General features: G+C 45.2%; 1 protein-coding gene across 1 annotated transcript; it reads right to left on the minus strand.

Moving 5' to 3' along the window:
• Nucleotides 1-6,563: 6,563 nt before the first annotated feature.
• Nucleotides 6,564-18,762, minus strand: CD40LG (CD40 ligand). Its single transcript, XM_022554277.2, has 5 exons — nt 18,502-18,762; nt 16,533-16,664; nt 12,431-12,488; nt 10,431-10,493; nt 6,564-7,769 (listed from the first exon to the last, which is right to left on the minus strand). The coding sequence occupies exons 1-5, from the start codon at nt 18,655-18,657 to the stop codon at nt 7,393-7,395; spliced, it is 786 nt and encodes a 261-aa protein (XP_022409985.1). The 5' UTR covers nt 18,658-18,762; the 3' UTR covers nt 6,564-7,392.
• Nucleotides 18,763-19,060: the final 298 nt, after the last annotated feature.

A 19,060-nucleotide genomic window follows, 5' to 3' on the forward strand; every position in this document is an offset into this window, starting at 1 on the left:
AGCGATGAACACAGCTGTGCCCAGAACTTGGTTTCTAAACGCTATACTCTGCACTGGAACGAGGGCTCCTTGGAGAAATGGCCGATTCTACGGCTGAGGCAGGAAAGGTACAAGATGAGCCTGGAACATCTTGTTCTGCCAGAAAGTAATGCTCAGAAATATGATAGGGGCATGTTACGAAGACACAGGTGCAAACTTGAAGAGGCTCTTACTGGCCAAATAAGGGAAAATTTGAGCACAAAAATACAGTAATGAATTTGAAAACATTGGAAAAAGTAGAAATCTGTGTGTCCATATCGATAAATAAGTAAGTGGGGAGAAAGGGAAGGCTCTTGTTTACAGTACCATGCTGAGGGTTGACTGGTAAACGTGGAAGGAACTCTGGAGTTGGAAAATCCCCGTTTTGCAGCCATCATAGTAAAGACCGATTCAGGCAAAAATTATCACTGGGTGTTAAAATATAGAGGGAAACGTTGATGACGAGCAAGTTACTTGTATGGTCTTAAAGTGTTTCCCCAAAGAGTGCTTACTAGTTGCAAGGTGGAAAATAGTAACTCTAGATAGAGTGGGGAAATTGGACAGCACTTTAACTGAGTGATCAAAATTCACGTCAACAATGAGAGGCAGGGACTTCCCCAGTGGCGCAGTGGTTAAGAATCTGCCTGCCAATGCAGGGGACATGGGTTCAAGCTCTAGTCCGGGAAGATCCCACATGCTGTGGAGCAACTAAGCCCGTGCGCCACAACTACTGAGCCTGTGCTCTAGAGCCTGCGAGCCACAACTACTGAGCCCACATGCCACAACTAGTGAAGTTTGTGCACCTAGAGCCTATGCTCCACAAGAGAAGCCACTGCAATGAGAAGCCTGCGCACTGCAACAAAGAGTAGCCCCTACTCACTGCAACTAGAGAAAGCCCGCGAGCAGCAACAAAAAACCAACACAGCCAAAAATAAATTAATAACTTAAATAATTTAAAAAAAAAACAGTGGGAGGCAAACGGCCGTCAGGTGCCTCCAGATGTGATATGCTGTGAAGGACACAACATCGTTTATGTAGTTTTCCATCCAGGAAAGCATAAGCTGAATTTAATCATGAGGAAACATCAGACAAACTCAAAATAAGGAACACTTTTTCTTTTAAAGGGGACAGATTGTTACTATATTAGTCTAAAAAGTCAATGTCATTAAAGACAAAGATTGTGGGCTTCCCTGCTCAGTGGTTAAGAATCTGCCTGCCAATGCAGGGGACCTGGGTTCAAGCCCTGGTCCGGGAAGATCCCATATGCCACGGAGCAACTAAGCCCGTGCGCCACAACTACTGAGCCTGTGCTCTAGAGCCCGCGAGCCACAACTACTGAAGCCTGCATGCCACAACTACTGAAGCCCATGCGCCTAGAGCCTGTGCTCCGCAGCAAGAGAAGCCACCATAATGAGAAGCCCGCGCACCGCAAGGAAGAGTAGCCCCCGCTTGCTGCAACTAGAGAAAGCCCGCACACAGCAATGAAGATCCAACACAGCCAGAAGTAAATGAATAAATAAATTTATAAAAAAAAAAGGACAAAGATTGTGGAAATGTTCCAGATTAAAGGTGACTAAAGAGACATGACAACCGAATGCAATACCGACCCTAGACTGGATCCCGTGCTGGAGGGGAAAATGCTATAAAAGATATTATTGGATGACTTACCTGAATTGGAATACAAATGGAAGATCAATATCAATGTTAAATCGACTGAAGTTGATAACTGTACCTGTGGTTATAAATAAGAATATCTTTATTCTTAGGAAATACACGCTGAAGTATTTAGGGGTGAAGGCCGTGAGGTACACAACTTACTCTCAAATGATTCAGAAACCACTTTTTATTTGTACTGTTCTTATTTTTGCAACTTTTATGTACGTTTGAAATAATTTTCAAATAAATTAAAAAAAAACCAAAAAGCTCAAGCGTTGCCTCCTCAGGGAATCCAGACTCCATCATGCTGCACTTTATTTGCTTGTGTCTTTTTCCACACTAAATGTTAATTACCTTAAAAGGGGAGAATAGGCTCCTTTCATCCATGTAAATTCGGGGCCTCATACAGGGTCAAGCCCATAGAACCTACTCAAGAAATATTTGTTGAATGAGCCAACTTTCCCCATAATTTGAGGTCTCTGCTGTTTGTCTGGAAGAATTGTGAAGACTTGCCTTTGTGCCAATAGCAGAAGGCCAGTGGGGTTCTAAGCTTTCAGCAACCTCCAGGCCTGCAGGGTCCAGTCTGACCCAGCTCTTGGCAAGCAGGCAACCTCGGCCAAGCTATAGAGCCAGCCCCTCTGGGCAAGCAACTCAGAGGGAAGTTTCTGTCTGCCAAATAAGCACAAAGGCTCTTCCTAGATTGGGCTTCAGCATGTGCTGTTTGACCTGTACACCAAGATTCTTTCTCACACAAGGCCCTCTGCGAGCTGACTCCTACTGCTGCTCCCCTGGACCTTTTATCCAGCTTCACAATCTCTGCTTTCGTATGCTCTGTGCTCTCCCTCTGGTCCTCCTTTCCTCCCTGTGGCCCCTCCTCCCCTCAACGTCCCTCAAGACTCAGTCTGTGCCACCTGTCCTGGAAAGCCTTTCCTGACACCTACCTTGCCCCGCTTGTCCAAGTTACACGTCCTTCCTGTGTATCCCCTGTTACACTGGTCCTGACCCCTGCTGCAGCATTCACGCTGGGCTTTCAACATTTGCACACCTGTGATGCAACATTCCGTAAGCTACTTGAGGGCAGGGACTGGATCATATCCATCAAGTGCATAGCACAGAATGTATCATCCCAATCAGTGTTGGATGGGTTGGTGAATGGATAAAAAACCAAGTCTTTAACTCCTAGTAATAAGAAATGTGAATCAGGGACTTCCCTTGTGGTCCAGTGGGTAAGACTCCGTGCTCCAAGTACAGGGGGCCGGGGTTTGATCCCTGGTGAGGGAACTAGATCCTGTATGCATGCTGCAAGTAAGAGTCCGCATGCCGCAACTAACAGTCCACGTGCCATAACTAAGACCCAGCGCAACCAAAATAAAATAAATAAATAAATAAATAATGTGAATCAGATCGAAGATGTGTTAAAGGTTTCATGTTGGATTTCAAAGAGGTTTACCATCAGAGAGGTACAGAGGATAAGAGTGAGTGATCAAAAATTATTGGACTTTAAGTGGGGTTACATTAGCATGAAAAATATGACAGATAACTGAGTGGAGCTCCAGGAATGGGGAATGGAAAGCAACTATATATTTAACTGGTTTTCTTGAAAGTTGCTGAATTGCCTCTTGGGGTTACTCAGAGAAGTGTGGTATGGAAGGGGGAAGTTTTTTTTAAAATTTATTTTATTGAAGTATAGTTGATTTACAATGTTGTATTAGTGTCTGGTGTACAGCAGAGTGATTCAGTTATACATACATATACATATTCTTTTTCATATTCTTTTCCATTATGGTGTATCAGGGGAATATAGTTCCCTGTGCTATACGATAGGACCTTGTTGTTTATCTTGGAAGGGGGAAGTTTATAAGCTGATGTCCTCTAGATTGAGAATTAGTGATCATAGTTTTGTTTTTAAACCTTCATAAATATCGTAAAGATGGAACTGCTCAAGCCTACTGAAAAATTTGGCAATCCCCAGCCTCCGATGGTTAATCGTTTTTGACAAGGAAACTATAAGAAAGAGTCTTTGCTACACACAGGCCTGCTCTAGTGTTCGGTATGTACTCTAATCTTGCCTTTTTTCTTTTCCTTTTTTTATTTTTTTTGCTTTCACTTTGCTTCAAATTGGGTGTGGTCTTTGGTCTACGACATGGGCAAGGCCTTTCATGTGTACCTGGACCGCCAGGCATTCATTCACCTTGGTCTCTGAGGTTTCAGTCATTTTAAGATGCCATCCTGTTTACCTATGCCACTGGGTGCAGGCTGGTGTGCTGGGGACCACGTGGAGACCCACCTTAGTGCTCTTTATAGGATAATCTGTTCCAGAGAGCAGACTCTGCTGGGGGCTTTCTGGGAATGGTCTCACCAAATCCTCATAAACTTTGCAAAGGATGTATTCTTAGCATCCCCACTTTACAGATGAGGACACTGAGGCTCAGAAGAGATGAAATGACTTGTCTGTGGAGCCTAGATGTGCTTCACAGAAAAAAAGGACATAATAAAAATCATGTCCCCTTTTTGTGTCTCCCAGACTGCTTTAAAGGCCTAAGGCAGTGCAAATTCTTGCTTTAACCAACACACAGAATTATTTCATGGACTCCTGGGTTAGAAGCAGCTCCCGGCATCAGAGGAAACACCTCCACCCTGTAAGTGCTGTGAGCCTAAGTGCGGGGGGGGGGGCAGCGGGGAGGGGAGGGGAGCCACAAGTAGAGAAAATAGCATTCCCGTCTCTCCTAAGGCAGGAAAGCATTTGTAGCCTTGCTTAGAGGAACTGAGGGTTGGAACTTAATGCACTGAGAGGTATCGGCAGAAGAAATAAGTTAATTATTTGGGTCTTTATTCTGAGGTCGTTAAGAAGTAGGGGAGTGGTGACATCAGAACTGTATTTAAGAATTGCTTCCACTGCAGGGGGCACGGGTTCGATCCCTGGTTGGGGAACTATGGTTCCATATGCCACGTGGTGCAGCCAAAAAGAAAAAGAATTCGCTCTCCCCTCTGGCCGCACATGGAGAATGGATGAGAGGGAACAGGGGTGGAGGCAGAGAGTCTAGGAGGCTGTTGTAATCTTCCAGAAGAGAGATGACAGGAGTTTGGACTAGGATCGTGACAGTGGAGACAGAAGGAAGTAGATTAAGAGGTATTTAAGAAATAAGGTTGATGTGTTGGGCTGGTAGGACTGGACGTGGGAGGGAGGGCAGTGAAGAGTCAAGCCTGGTTTCTGGCTCAGGAAGCAGGGGGGGTGAGGCTGCCCTTCACCGGAATGGGCAACACAGAAAGTGGGTCCCATCGTGGCGGGGGGGGAGATCAAGTGTTCCATTTGGATGCCTTGGATTTGACTCCTGGGCCCACCATTCGGAAATGCGGGCAGAAGGGGACACACTCTAGGGGGCAGGTCAGGACTAAAGGCATAACGTCAGTAGCACAAAGGGGGTCATTGAACCCATGCACTGGGAGAGACAGCCCCCTGTGAGCAGGTAGGACAGGAGGAGGAGAGGGGGAGGGATGGGCCCTGGAGCTCTTGGGAAGGGCAAGGGTGACGTTAGGAGGAAGCCATCTGAGGGGTTGAAGGCACTTGGCTATGTGAAGCTGAAGCTTAGGAGAAAGTTCTGGGCTGGGGCTGCGGAACTGGCATGTAGAGGGCAGCAGAAAGCATGGGAGCAGAGGAGCTCGCCTAGAAAATTTGAGTTTCTGCGTCTATAGCATTCCTTCTGATAACAGATATTGTTAGCCATAGCCACATGGTTACTAGAGGTAGAGATGGTCTGGGAGATAATGATTTCCGAAGAAGAAGAAGGGGGCGTGAAGTGCAGGGGCAAGGTTTAAACAGAGGATGTGAGTGTGTAAAGACTATAAAAGGTTTGTCCAGGCTGGACATGAGTTCCCTTCTTATGACCCTCTTGCCTACCCATGTGTGCTCCAAAGTGGGCGCTCAGCTACCCTGAGGGAGGGACATTCATGGCCTGTGTACTGTCTTCTTCCCTCGGGACTGGGCCAAGCCCTCCCATCAGCTAGACCGGGTCCTGGCCTACCTGTGAGAACGTCATGAGCAGTGTCTGCTCGCTGCCCCCCTTCCTTCAAGTCTCCCGTGCCGAGGGCAACGCTGAAGAAGGATCTTTGCTCCAGAGGACAAGATCGCACTGTGGACACATCCCTGACTGAGTCCTCGAATCCACAAATGTCACGAGAGCTCAGACCAAAGTTCTCTTGTTGGAGAAAGTATCCATACACAACCCAGCAAGTCTGTCTAGCACGACTTCAGCCTTGTGTTAGAAATTCATGCTCTAAAGCCTTCCAAGTCACTCAGCCAGGAAGGGACTGTGCCATCCAGAGGACCAAAGAGCAGGGCCAGCGGCCGTAGAGCTGCCCCCAACTCTCCTCACGCCCCTGTCTTATTGCTACAGTCATATTTTTCTGCTTGGACACATGGTATTTGCCTTAAGAAGGGCCCCCTACCGGTAAGGATGACGAAGCCACTCTGGGCTTCTTACGTGAAAAACCCCTCGACTGGAAGTGACAAGACTGAGAGGCCAATGCTTCCCTTCAGTTTGTCCCAGTTCCCTGTCCTCTCACCTAAGGTGGAACCGCCTTGACAGCTATTAAAAAGATAAGCAACTGCTTCTCTTTAAGCTTCGCTTAGCTGTGATTAATCAAGAAAAAACCCAGCCTTTTTTCAATCCTCTGCAACCTTTCCTGAGCAAGTTTTTCACTGGCTCTGCTTTCCTGTCATCCATCAAAGGCTATCGCAGCCTTCCAGGGAGTGTGCTGTCACCAAGATATTTTGTGGTGCCACAAGCTTCAGAACCAAGTTTCTGAAAGTATCACAAGGGTTGGGAACATTCCCTCCAAGTCATCCCCCTCCCCCCTGGCCTGGGGCTTCAGATGCTAAATAACCACAATACTGTTAAGAGATCTTTATTATTCAAAAAATAAATAACAAGATAATCACCAGTTCACTCTGGAAACAATGGGGACTGCAGGTAGATACAATAGATTTCCTTTAAATCCAGTCATTTCTCTGGAAGGAGTGGGAAGCCTCAGAGCTGCCCCCTCTGCCCGCCTACCCCATCGACAGTGGTGGAGATAGGAACAGAGTTGAAATAAGATACTTGATTAGCAACAGCCTGACTGTGTGTGTGTGTGTGTGTGTGTGTGTGTGTGTGTGTGTAGGAGAGAAAGAAAGGATGCGAATGAGTGTCAGGGTGACTGGCGGGGAGCAGGGTTTTCGGTTCTCCACTGCATTATACTTTCTAAAGTCTGCCCCACCTCCATCGTGGCCGCAGGGACCCAGAATCCACCATAATTGAATGTGAGCTGAGGCTCCGCGTTTCCCTCCGGCATCTTCACTGAGAAATCAAATACATTCTCCACTGAAGGACACTGCAGGCAAAGAAACAAAACTAAACTTGGCTAATTTTCTGCTGTTTACTCAGAATTCGAGCTGTGTGTAATGGCTTTGTCTTTTCACAGGACTCTCTGGATGTCTGCATCAGTGGGGTTGCTGCTTCAGAATATAAGCTCTTATGGAACAGGGCTTTCCTCCGCCTGGTAATTCACTCATTGCAGCCCTACATGCCTCGGGATGTATAATAAATAGTTCTCCATGAGGAGGATCCTAGGGTTATAAATAGGCAGTCCAACGGGCTGCGGTGGGGCGGTCTTAAGTGCTTTGCTGGATTGTGAAGACCGCCAGCGTCAGCCCAGCCGCAACCTGCCAGCTTACACCGTTCAGAGCTTGAGTAAGCCAAACGACGTGAAGCCAGTCCCGTGGCTCACCTGGCTTGGGTCAGTCACGTTGACAAACACCGAAGCACCCGGTTGCAATTCAAAGACTCCTCCCAAGTGAATGGATTGCTGCCCACACGGTTTGGAGGAACTGTGGGTATTTGCAGCTCTCAGTAAGATTCTCTCCGATCCACCTGGGGACTTTAGGCAGAGGCTGGCTATAAATGGAGCTTGACTCGAAGTTTCCCGATTGGAACAGAAGGTGACTTGGGCGTAGATGTAATAGAGTCCTTGTCTTTTCACGGCCAGCTGTTTCCCGTTTTCGAGGGTTACCAAGTTGGTGCTTAGGGTGTAGTATCCTTTGGGGGCCCACTGGAGAACTGTAATGGAGAGGGGAAAAATCCGTGGTCAGGTGGAGCATACAGGATTCAGATTCTAACAGACAATATGGTTTCGTGTTGGATACTGGCTTCACATAGGAGTGGAAGTTTGGGTCGTCAGGGATTCTGAAAGACCCATCCAGCCCTCAGTCTATGGAGGAGGCACGGCTGACTTAAGCTTGGGCAAGTCAATCTCCCTGAGCCTCTCAGTTCCTTACCTGTAACACGGGGCTAATATTACAGCCTATTTCAGAGACATGTGAAGATTAACTCAAGTAACAGAGCACAGTGAGTTTCCTTCTCCCCTTGAGAGCTCTTAAAGCCAGTTTGCCCTTGAACTTAAAAGAATGTGAATGACTTAGAAATCCCAGGTCATAAATTACGCCTGCCAAAATACTCAAAGTCCTTGCTAATACTAACTCGTATCTCGCTTTCCTTGAATTTTCCAAAGTCGAAGACTTGCCGATCTCTCTTGCTCAGCCTCAGCACAGAGAAAAGACCCCATTTCTTCCTACCTGATCATGCTCTTGCAAACCCGATCCGCCTCCCACAGCAGGGACTAAAATTAGGCAAGGAAGTATGAAAATAAACCTGTCATTTCACTGTGTGTTTTGATCTCCCATTGTAGTGGGCGCCACCAACTTGAAAGTGCCTGTATTCTTGTGGCTAAGCCGAAGTACCCACCAACGATGTGCCATTTTTCTCGCCTGAGATGTTGACTGGGTTCAAAGTAGTGTGTGCAGCCGATTTCAAATCTCAGCCCCCACAGACAGCTAGACTGCTGGGGGTGGAGGGTGGGGAGAAGTGAAAGTATCGATGCATTTGCTTCCTTGAGCTTTTATTTGAGCTCCTATTTGGTGCTCTTAGGCCTATCAGGGTGCAAGACCCCACCTGTTAAGACTCATCCTTTAGTAATTAGGAAAGGCATCCTGCAAAGCCTGACATTTCTTGGGCCTCCAGATCACTCTAGAAATGCTTCATTATGATGTTTTCACTTTTGGACCATCTGATTGAGAAAACATGGGCAGGTTCCCTATCTTTGAGTCCACAAAGTTTATATTTGTAAGTCCTTACCTAATTTTCATCCTTGCTGTGAGATGTAGGTCAAGTTTGGAGCAGCGTGACCAAGTAGATCTGAGAGGCTTGTGGGGTAAGAAATGTGACTTTCTTCTCACCTGATCCCCTGCAGACCTACTGTGATGCGGACTGTCAACCATGCTAGGACCAACAGTCATCGTGGGCCTTTCGGCAGAATATGTGAGCATTGTGAAATCTATGCAAGGCAAGCTATTCTTCTAGGAGGTGTCTCTGTTGCTGGCATCCATCCAATCTGGATGAGACTGTATCATGTGGATGACCACCCTGGACATACCAGATATGGTTGTGATATTCTCCCATAAGTGTATTTTATGAGAAAGGGGTACTTGGCAGAATTATTAAATATTGTGGGGTAAGTGTTATTAAAAAGGGCTTTATGTTGCTCTTCTGACAGCTAAACTGCAGTGAAGTAGCTAAGGAATGACACCTTCGTTTCTATAGCGCTTGACAGAATAACTTCCTTCTATATTAGCTGATTTGATGCTCAGAGTCACCCTGTGAAGTGAGACAGGAAACTGCTGCGAAGGTAAAGGGACTTGCCCAAGGTCACCCAGCAAGTGGTAGTCATGGTTCTTAAATCTCAGTGTTCAACAACTTTCTATCCAGTGCTCGTTACTCCTGTACCATGATCCAGGATAACTACGTATGCATTATGCCCACCGAGAAGCCCAAGCCACCTCCAAGATGAGGTCCTATCTCCTTTCCTCTCTCTCTCTGTGTCTCTCTCTATATCTCTGTCTCTCTCTGACACACATGCGTGCACACACACGGGCACACACACACACACACACACACTGCTTAGAACTCCGTTCCAGAGCACTGTGTTAAAGTTTTCAAAGACTGCTCTGATGCTCTTGGCCTGCATTTATGTAGATAGGGGATTTTATGCTAGTGTGCATGTTTCCATCCATTTATCTGATGTGCCATATTGTCCAACACCAGCTATCGTGAGGTACAGATTTGGGGAAAAAAAGTCTAAGGGCTAGAATCATGGCAGAACGCATACGGAAAGAAAATCATTGAGAGTTGAAAAGATTACAGTATGTCGTCTGTTGTTACTTCACTGGAAAATCTAACATCCTGGTACCGATTGATCTTTGCAGAATGATTTTACCTTTAATTTCCCTGAGGTTGGCCCCAGTGAAGCTGGGGCTAATCATACAGGGATTGGCAGATGGCAGGAAATACCCCTTGAGGCCCATTTGCATATAGTGAAGAGGGGTTAGGACGAGGGATGCTCCCAGTTAGCAGGTCACTACGTGCCATCTCTTCTGTGTTATCAGAATAATGGTCCCTCCACCCAGTAATTCATCATTTAGAATCAGCCACAGAGCAAGCACCTAATGAGAACGTCAGGATTGCTTCCCACCTCCTTTTGTCCCTTCAAGTCCCATCTGTGCATTTGAGCCTACTTTGAAGACAAGGGCAAATGCACGAGGCGTGTCTGGGTAGCTTTGTAAATTGGCCCCCGGAGGAAGACAGGAGCCTAATTGTTAGGCTGCCTTGCTTTAGCCTCCTGGCCTTCCCCCTCGGGTGGCTGATGCTCAGATGCTTTGGACTTACCAGATGCTGTTTTACTACTGGCCTCACTGATGACATGTGCCGCGATTTGAGGATCCTGATCACCTGAGATGAAACCAAAGACCAACTGTCAGGCCAAAGAAACACAAAACTGGCCACAGAACGATTTGGTCTAGTTCTGTAGCTGGGTCATAGAGACTGTACTTAAATAGGTTATGTGAAAGGAAGGATAAGATGGCCTTGAAATCCCTTGAAACCAGAGGGAAATGTTGGTTTCTAAAATCTGAACAACTGAGTTGGGTATTTACACCGAGCCCATTCTTCCAATCGCCATTCAGTACTTGACTCCGCTTCACATAGACTGACACAGGCTAAAGAAAATGATCTTCATTAAACACATTTTGAATCTTGATTTTAAGAACAACTCCCATCCATTGGTCATCTTAGTGGGCCCAAAGGTCGTGTCTGCACACTTAGCTAGTAAAATGCTTATGGTGTCTGATTTGGTCAAGCACTGGCCACAGTGTTATATCTACCTCTAATTGTTGCTCATGTAAAAGGTTTGCTCCTTAATTACACGTACTGAATCTCCTAAGTGCAGACACGGTGTGGAAGTTGGTTTGTTTTTTTTTTCCAGTAATGAGCCTGGAGCTGGACACTTTGTAGGTGTCCTATGAATAACGAGTCAAGCTGCATGACCTAAATGACCAGCTTTGTTAAGTGTATCATTTTCCCAAAGACTGCTAGGCAGCACCCACATGAACTGTTTCCTCAAATTTCACAGCAATTAACAGACAACATGGTACCACTCAACATATTTTACAGTCATTCTGAAAGCAAAGCCTTCATGGAAATCAGGTGACCCTTTGCATCCAAACCAATGGTTAAAGCAAGCTCTTTGCCTCAGAAAACAGTATCTGTATCTCTGTATGTATGTATGTATTTCTTTGTGTGTATTAAATTTACGCAAGCCGTACCGTCTTTTACACTGACTTTGTGATATAGCAGTTTATCTAACAACACCCATCTACCAACACTCCATTTTCCCCATACTCAGCTGCTCGGGTCACTCCAGGCATTATTGTATTTGGTTTGGGGTGCTACATTCTAAAAAGAACAGAGAAAGTTAGTGTGTCCAGAAAAGGACCTAAACGAGGACAAGAAAAAGCCTGGAAAGGGTCATAGGAGAAACAGTGGGAGACACTGAGAAGGTTTACCCTGGAGAAGAAAAGGCTCAGGGGCCATGACTGTTGTTTTCAACATATGGACAGCTGCTGTGTAGAAGAGGAATTATATACTTTGTTTAGTATGGCTCCAAAGAGCAGAACTCGATTCAGTTAGTGGAGATTATAAGAACAAATTTCAACTCCAGAGGAGAAAAGCCTTCTCTCGAGTATAGAGTAATCTTATTATTATAATTATTAGGGCTTTTCAAAGATGGCCCAGGCTGCTTTATGAGCTAGAAGGTGTCTAGGCATGTTTGATCAGACAGTCAATGGTCAGTGCTGTTGTGAAGGAGATTCGTGATCCGGGGATGGTGCAGGATTTGAGAACCGTCAAGGTCCCTTCCAACCCTGGGATATTTGGGATGCTCTGACATCAAGAACAGGGCAAAAAACAGCGCTGTCACACTGAATCACTCCTGGGTCTCCGAGGCTCCCCTGGCCGTGTTTCCCCGTGAGAAAACTGTTATCGTTGAGTGATGAATGACACCGCTACCAAATGCTGACCGTCTTGTCATCTCATCCTCTGTAGGTGGTACTAGGCTGTATGGTTGCTTTGATTAAGGTGTTGAAAATAATGTGATTTCTTCATACTTGGTATCGTCAGCACTAAAGGAACACAGGCTTCACTATAAATATGTCCATACAACTCCTTTCTAAATCACAGGCACCAGAGAAGGTATTGATTTGGCAATTGTGTTCCTGTTTTATTTCCAGGGCTACAAGTTCCCTGATCCAACACTGGGTTGTTCAGTATGATCGGCCTAAAGCTTCCTTTTAGTTTTTAAGTATTTATAGAAATGGTAAAGAGCAACCTACCTTTGTGCATTTCAAAGTTTTTTTCTTTCTTCTTCACTTCTTTGCTTTGCATTATACCCTAAAATAAGAATCATGGCAAAAGGTCATTTTGACAGGAACTCTGGCGGGGGCTTTGGAGGGAGGTTTCATTCATTTGGCACCTGCCATTACTCTGTTGCCTGTTTCTGGTGAAGATTATCATATAGACTCAGGTTCTGTCATCAATTCCATCCTACCGATTAGGAGCCCATGGCTTTGACAGATGAGCTGACAGCCCAGTAAGCCCAGGGGTGAACCTGGAAACAGAATCTGGGCTTTATTATCTTCCAGTGCTCTCTCCAGACCAATGACTGCCATCCTGACCCCTCCTATGACCCCAACCTCCCTGGCTTTGACGAGTAAAATAATGCTGAATGGGGAGCAGATTCTACCCTGGGAACTGGTATATAGAATATTATTAACATAAACCATGGTGTGTATCTATTAGAATAAAACTGGTCTGAAATCTCTTAGGAAATGGAAATAGTAAGTTTGACCTTGGGAAGAAATCCCAGACTATGAAAATATCCTCAGACTTTTAAAAAAAATTTTGTTGTCCCTGTCAATGGGCTGAAGAGATTCTCTTGTTGCTGGTTGCCTTGTGTGGCCCGTATAGGAAACTCAGGTAATCTCCCAATGTGGCTGATGTTCCAAGCCAAACGCAGCACTTCTTAAGGGGTTTCTTCTCATTAGCAACTGCAGGAAGGCTAGAGGCACTTAAAGAAGCTAGCAGAGAGTGCCATCTACACAGATTGGAAGGTAATAAAGGCTGCTGTTGCCGTTTTAAAGATTTAAAGATACTGAATAAAAGGCACGGTGGGCTTAACGGGCAGGCATGAGGTCACCCAAGGAATCTGAGGCTGAAGCCGACAGTAGAAACTGAGATCACGTTCCGAGGCTGGGCTTAACGCTGTACTCTGAACACAGATAAGGAAGGCAATAGTATTTTCACGTCTTCTGATAATCAAAGTCCTGTGTGCCTTCCAGTTCCTGGAATCAATTTTCTACAGCGCCCTTCCTTTTCGTTCCTCCCCAATAAGGTATTAGTGTTGTTACTGCTGAGGGGTTCCTTGTACGCTCGGCTTGAGTGCCAGATGTGAGGGTGTAAGTCATGGAGCCTAACCGGGAGCCCGTGCCTCAAAACTCTCACGGGGCCGAGAGCTTCAACTTTCCACTTGAGCTGAAGTGTGGCAGTGTGAAAGTGCTGCAACAGGAAAATGTTTGTGAGATAACAAGCAAACAAATGAATATTTCGTGTCTTTTCAAAAGATGGAGTGTGGTGATCGAGGGTGAGATACTTTTAGGCTAGGTGGTTGCATTGGTGTCAGGGCTTGGCCAACATGAAAATGTGAAGTCAGCAAAGTTTGCCCTTTATGCGCCCGGCCTTGCCTTTCTGTGAACTCTGCCCCAGCCACACTCCCCAGGGCCTTTTTACCCCTCTTGCTTCACTCCCCACCTCAACTGAAAGACTTTTGAAAGTTGACTTTCAGAAAATCTGGAATTAGTTATTTCTCTCTTAGTGGGAACTCCATGTGGCAGGGTTGGATAGCTTGACCTTTAACTCGAAAAGGAGATGCTTTGACCTTATCAAAGACACCTCGGGCATTGGTGAGCAGACAATCATGGAACTGATCATTCTAGCAGGGAGCTGGGGGGAGGGAGAAAGTTTTAATGTGTAATTATACTATTTAAAATGCCGCCTTCATCTACTCTAACATCAGCCCCGAATCCCATCTTCCACCCAGAGTGACAGCTTGGTGCGACCTGCCTCAGGAAATAATGAGTTCCCCGTCACTAGAGGTGTTCAAACAGAGATTGAGTGACCTATGGGTAGCGGCTGTGGGGAGAAGAAGCAGCTCTGGGTTGATAATTGGATCTGATGATTTCGAAGACCCCTTCCTGTGATTCAGGCCTTGGGTTGTTCTGGACCAATCAGACTGTGACCCAGAAAGAAAGGCTGCTAACATTAGCTAAGAATATAAATAATCCAGTTTGGGGGTTATTTTGTAGTTGGCCTGTTGGGTTAAAAAAAAAGTCCAAAATATTGTTTTAGAATGAGAAGTTTCGGGGAATGGATATTGGAACGGGGGTCAATCGTTGGAACAGGACTGGGGAGCTGGAGTACTTTGTGTCTGATTGTCGTGCGCATCGTTGGCGCAGATGACGTTGACTCGGACTCCACCCCACAGCACTGGAGGCAAGGGGCTTCCTCTGTTGCACGGAAGGAGCCCTGACGGACATGCCTCAGAAGGTCTGCCTTTCCAGAGTATGAAACTTGGGAGCTGTCACTTTTTTCATGCAAGCATAAGCAAAGAGGCCAAACTGACTTTCTTCCTTACTTTTGTCCTGGGTAGCTGATTTGGGAAGCTTTACATATCCAACCTGAAATACAGCCGGGAGGAATTGGCAGTACAACTGTAAAACTCTCAGTAAGAAAGAGGGAGGGAGGGAAGACACCAACAGCCACTCTCACTGCCTTTGGGGGTAACTGAAGTCTGATCACATAATTACAGGATGTCAGAGCTGGTAGTGCCCTGGTAGATCATCTCAGCCCTCTCATTGGATGGATGAGAAAAATGAGGCCCAGAGAGGTGAAGTCATTTGCCCAAGGTCACACAGCCCAGCACATTAAATATGCTACTTGGATTATTAAGCGTTGTTCTCAAAGTGGCTTTATTCCCATTTAAATTTGCAACACCTTCCAATACCCTGTAATAGTGGCCAGAAGCCTTGAAGAACTAGAGAAACTCAAATCGTTTTCAGGCCTTGCAAGTAAAGAGTTAGGAGTCTTTCTCTAAAACCTAGATTAGTGTAAAGAACCTAAAAGCCAGCAACAGATTTGAGCTTCATTCTGATCCCCGTAGGTGACCCAGGAATAAGCTTTCAGAGTCCTCACTACTGGATTAAAAATGACACACCGGGGACAGTACAGGAGGACAGGAATAAGCTCAGAAATAAGCTCTCAGGTCCTTCACTCCCAGGTCAATTACACATTATCCACATGTGAGAGCTAACTCCTGTTGGTTTCTCCAGATACCCACCCATCTGGCACAGTGCTGCCCTCAGCCTGGATGTGGCCTCCTAGTCACAACCCCCAAGTCCCCTGAGGGCCCAAGGTGTCTGACTCAGTGTTCTGAGGGGGAAACAGGCAGAAAGGCTTCTTGCTGTTCTTCTTCTGGAGGAAGAGCTCCTAGACCCCTTGTCTACAGCGATGGAATTAATGTTGTGGGCATGTCCTCAGTAAACGGTCTAGAAACTCCTGCTTTAGGTACCTATCATAGGCCACTGCGGTTACTTCATGCTGGGCACCAGTCTGTTGGGCTAGAAGGCTTCAGACTTTCTGCCTCAGGTCTTGATTGGCCCTAGAGGGGACTGACTCCATGAGCAGGTGGTATGATACAGGGTCTGGTTCGAGCGGTACTGAGACGGTCCATCGCCAATTGCCCACACCTCTCCTCACAGTAAAAGGAAAAGATTTCACTTACATGGCACCTGAAATCCCATCATGAGAGAAGCGTTCCTTCATATGTTAGAGTCTATCAGTGTTCAGAAGTCCCCACCGCCCCCAGTAAAGGCAAACCCTTAACCTGTGGCCTGACAACGCTGCAGTGGCCAATGGTTATTGCTTCTCTGGGAAATGGGGATCAGACCCTGGGTCCACAGTGGGAAGGCATCAAGGTTTGGATGGAAAGATAAGAAAATTCAAAAAACAAACTTGGTAGACTTCACCCTTTTCCCTGAGGCATCTGCATGTCTGAGCTCATGTGCATGTGTGAATGTGCCCATGAGAGTGTGTATCTTCCCCAGAGAGAGTCTCTTTTGTTCTTCTTAAGGGCATTCCTTTCAACGAGCACACTTCCAACTTTCCTTTCCCTTTTAACCGTAGGATTTTGGCTTCATTTTTGCTTTTTTGATACACATACCCATATATACATGTATGTACATATGTATGGCGATATGTATCTATAGTATATATATAACACATGTTTAAATTTTACATGGTCACGTTTTAGTGTCCCAACCTAGCAGGTTTTCTCAACCAAAACTTTTCAATGACACTTTTCCCAACAACTGAGGTCCTTACCGTGACCAGGTCTTCAAACCGGCTTCGAATTTCCTCACAGTTCAGTAATGATAAGGACCCCTCTCCTTTGCTGCATCGCTGTATCGTTTTCATGAACACAAAATCTTCATGAAGATTCCTTTCATCTTCTATCTATTTATGAAATAACAGGGACATGAGACATTGTACTTCTGTCTGCCTCTACAATCACTTCATGGCCTCAACGACCTGAGGAGGACTTTGCAGATATAAATGGGGCATAATAACAAGTTAGTATACTGGATTACTGATATCTGGTATTAGCAGTTTAAAAAATCTACAAAAGCCAGCAAAGAAAATGTCATGTGGTCTGCAATGCTAGGTAGAAATCACAGCTATTCTAATGAAATTTCATCACAAAGGGTACTTTTTCCCATGTATTGTAGCAGCAACATTCTCTAATGGTCATATTTCCCTTTGCTTCAGTAATGATTGGTCATTATAAACACAGTCTATAAAATAGTTTTCTGCTGAGCTAATTTGCCCACTTAGTTTTAGTGTTTGTGTTGCAGTGCTTTGGTGAAGGTAATTTGCAATGTGTATCAATGACTTGAGTTCTAATTACATCTCTCTCTTTTTAAGTTTAGTATTTGCAGAAAACATTTTCGTTTTTAAAGAAATCATCTTTCATTCCCAAAGGTAATGAGATATTTTATTTTCCGATGTCTTAGAATAAGTAAATATATGGAATTCACTTGTTTAATCAACTAATTCTGTGCCATTTTCTTATATTCAGATTACATTTTTAGATTCAAAACAAGATCCAGCTAGCCGGTGGCTTTCACTGTCATTAAGAGAACACCCAAGTGCCAGGGTAAATTTGAATCTACCCAGGTCAGTATTTCCCCTATAGAGGCTAGGCTTATGTCCAGGCATTTGATTGGCAGAGCCCAGCAGGCCAAACACAAACAAACAAACAAGCAGACCCAGAGCCCTGCTCTTTTCTCGGCAGTGAACCCTAAAATTTGGGTAACCCAAGAATTGCCTCAATTGTTCCAACTCCACCTTATCCCGATAGAAAAACCTCCTGGTCTTAGTTCAAGATTGGCATCCCGATAATGGCCACTCGCACATCCCTGAGAAAACGCAGTCTCCAGATGCTGTGCATCCACAATTCCCACATCTAGACTTTTAGGAACAGCCAAATAATGGACCAAATTTCTCCTTTTCATCTTTGATTGGTATTTTTTCAACACAGCCAATAATGCTTATGAGTGGAGGTGGGTAAACGCATGGAAACAGGATAACTCCTAATGGTTATTTTTCTTAAGAATGCAGAACAACCTGCTAACTTCCTCCACTCTTTTGTTCTGTATGTCCAACTGTTTAAGAACGTAAAACATCTCAGAGGGAAACTGAGCAGCTTGCAACTACAATCAGCATTTGAAGAATTATACAGAGAACGCCACTTTCAGGGACTTACCCATGTCTATGCTAACCTGAAACTATGCATTTTCAGCTCAGATTGATGCTCTCCTTGTCTAGTTGGAGACTTAGAAGAAAAACAGTTGTCTCCATCAGAAAAAAAAGAGTTTACTTTTTAAGCAAAACCTTAGCAAATCATTATAGCTCATGTCTACGTAGTGCTTATTTTGTGCCCGGCTCTGGTCTTAGCTTGAATTTAATCTATGAGGTGGGTACCATTAACATCCCCATTTCTCAAATGTGGAAACTGAGGCATAGAAATGGCAAATAACTTGCCTGGGATCACAGAACTAGTAGGGGACCGAGTCAATATTTGAACCCAGCAGTCTGACTCCAGAGCCAAGGTTCTTGACCAGAGAAAAGAGTAGAACATCTCACTAACTAGACCACAACCACTACGCCACAAGACCACTTATCTATTTGGGTTCTTACCATTGTCCATCATTTGGGTAGAACTAAAACCAACCAACCCACACATCTATAAGAACCCCAAATTTAGTTAATAAAGGCCTACGGTTCATCTTACCTTGTCCAATCTTCTGTGAAGATACACAGCAAAAAGCGCTGACCCAATCATCTGGGTGATAAGAAAAACAGTCAGTAAATACATAAAAATTTTCATACTGACGGGTGGTCCAGTGGCCACAGAGCGGGGAGAAGGTTGGCTGTACGTTTCGATCATGCTGCGTTCGAGTTGAAATGATGTCTTCTGACCGAGAAGGTGGCAGAGGCAGCATGAGAAGACTGTCAAAGTGGCCACCTTACTCAGGATTAGTTAAGAGCGCACAATCGTCGCAGCCCACACTTCCTGGAAAATGTGCTTCGCAGTCTTCTCTCCCAGCAAAAAAAGTTACGTAAAGGTTTTTTTTTTCTTTTTTTTTTTACCTACCCATATCATTCACTTCCAGGCTTTCCCTTTCGTTAGTAAAGAAGAAACAAGTTTCTTCTTCCATACATTCATTCTTGCCTTGAAATGTCATAGACTTCTTAACAGACAATGGCAGTACTTTCCTATCACTGTCTAACGTTTGGGGTTCACCAGTTTCAAGGAAAGAGCCAAATGAATCCACCAGCAATAGAATTAT

This window comes from Delphinapterus leucas, chromosome X (assembly GCF_059928025.1).
Source record: "Delphinapterus leucas isolate spDelLeu-1000000601 "Yukka" chromosome X, BTC_Dleu_Yukka2, whole genome shotgun sequence".
Lineage (NCBI taxonomy): Eukaryota > Metazoa > Chordata > Mammalia > Artiodactyla > Monodontidae > Delphinapterus > Delphinapterus leucas.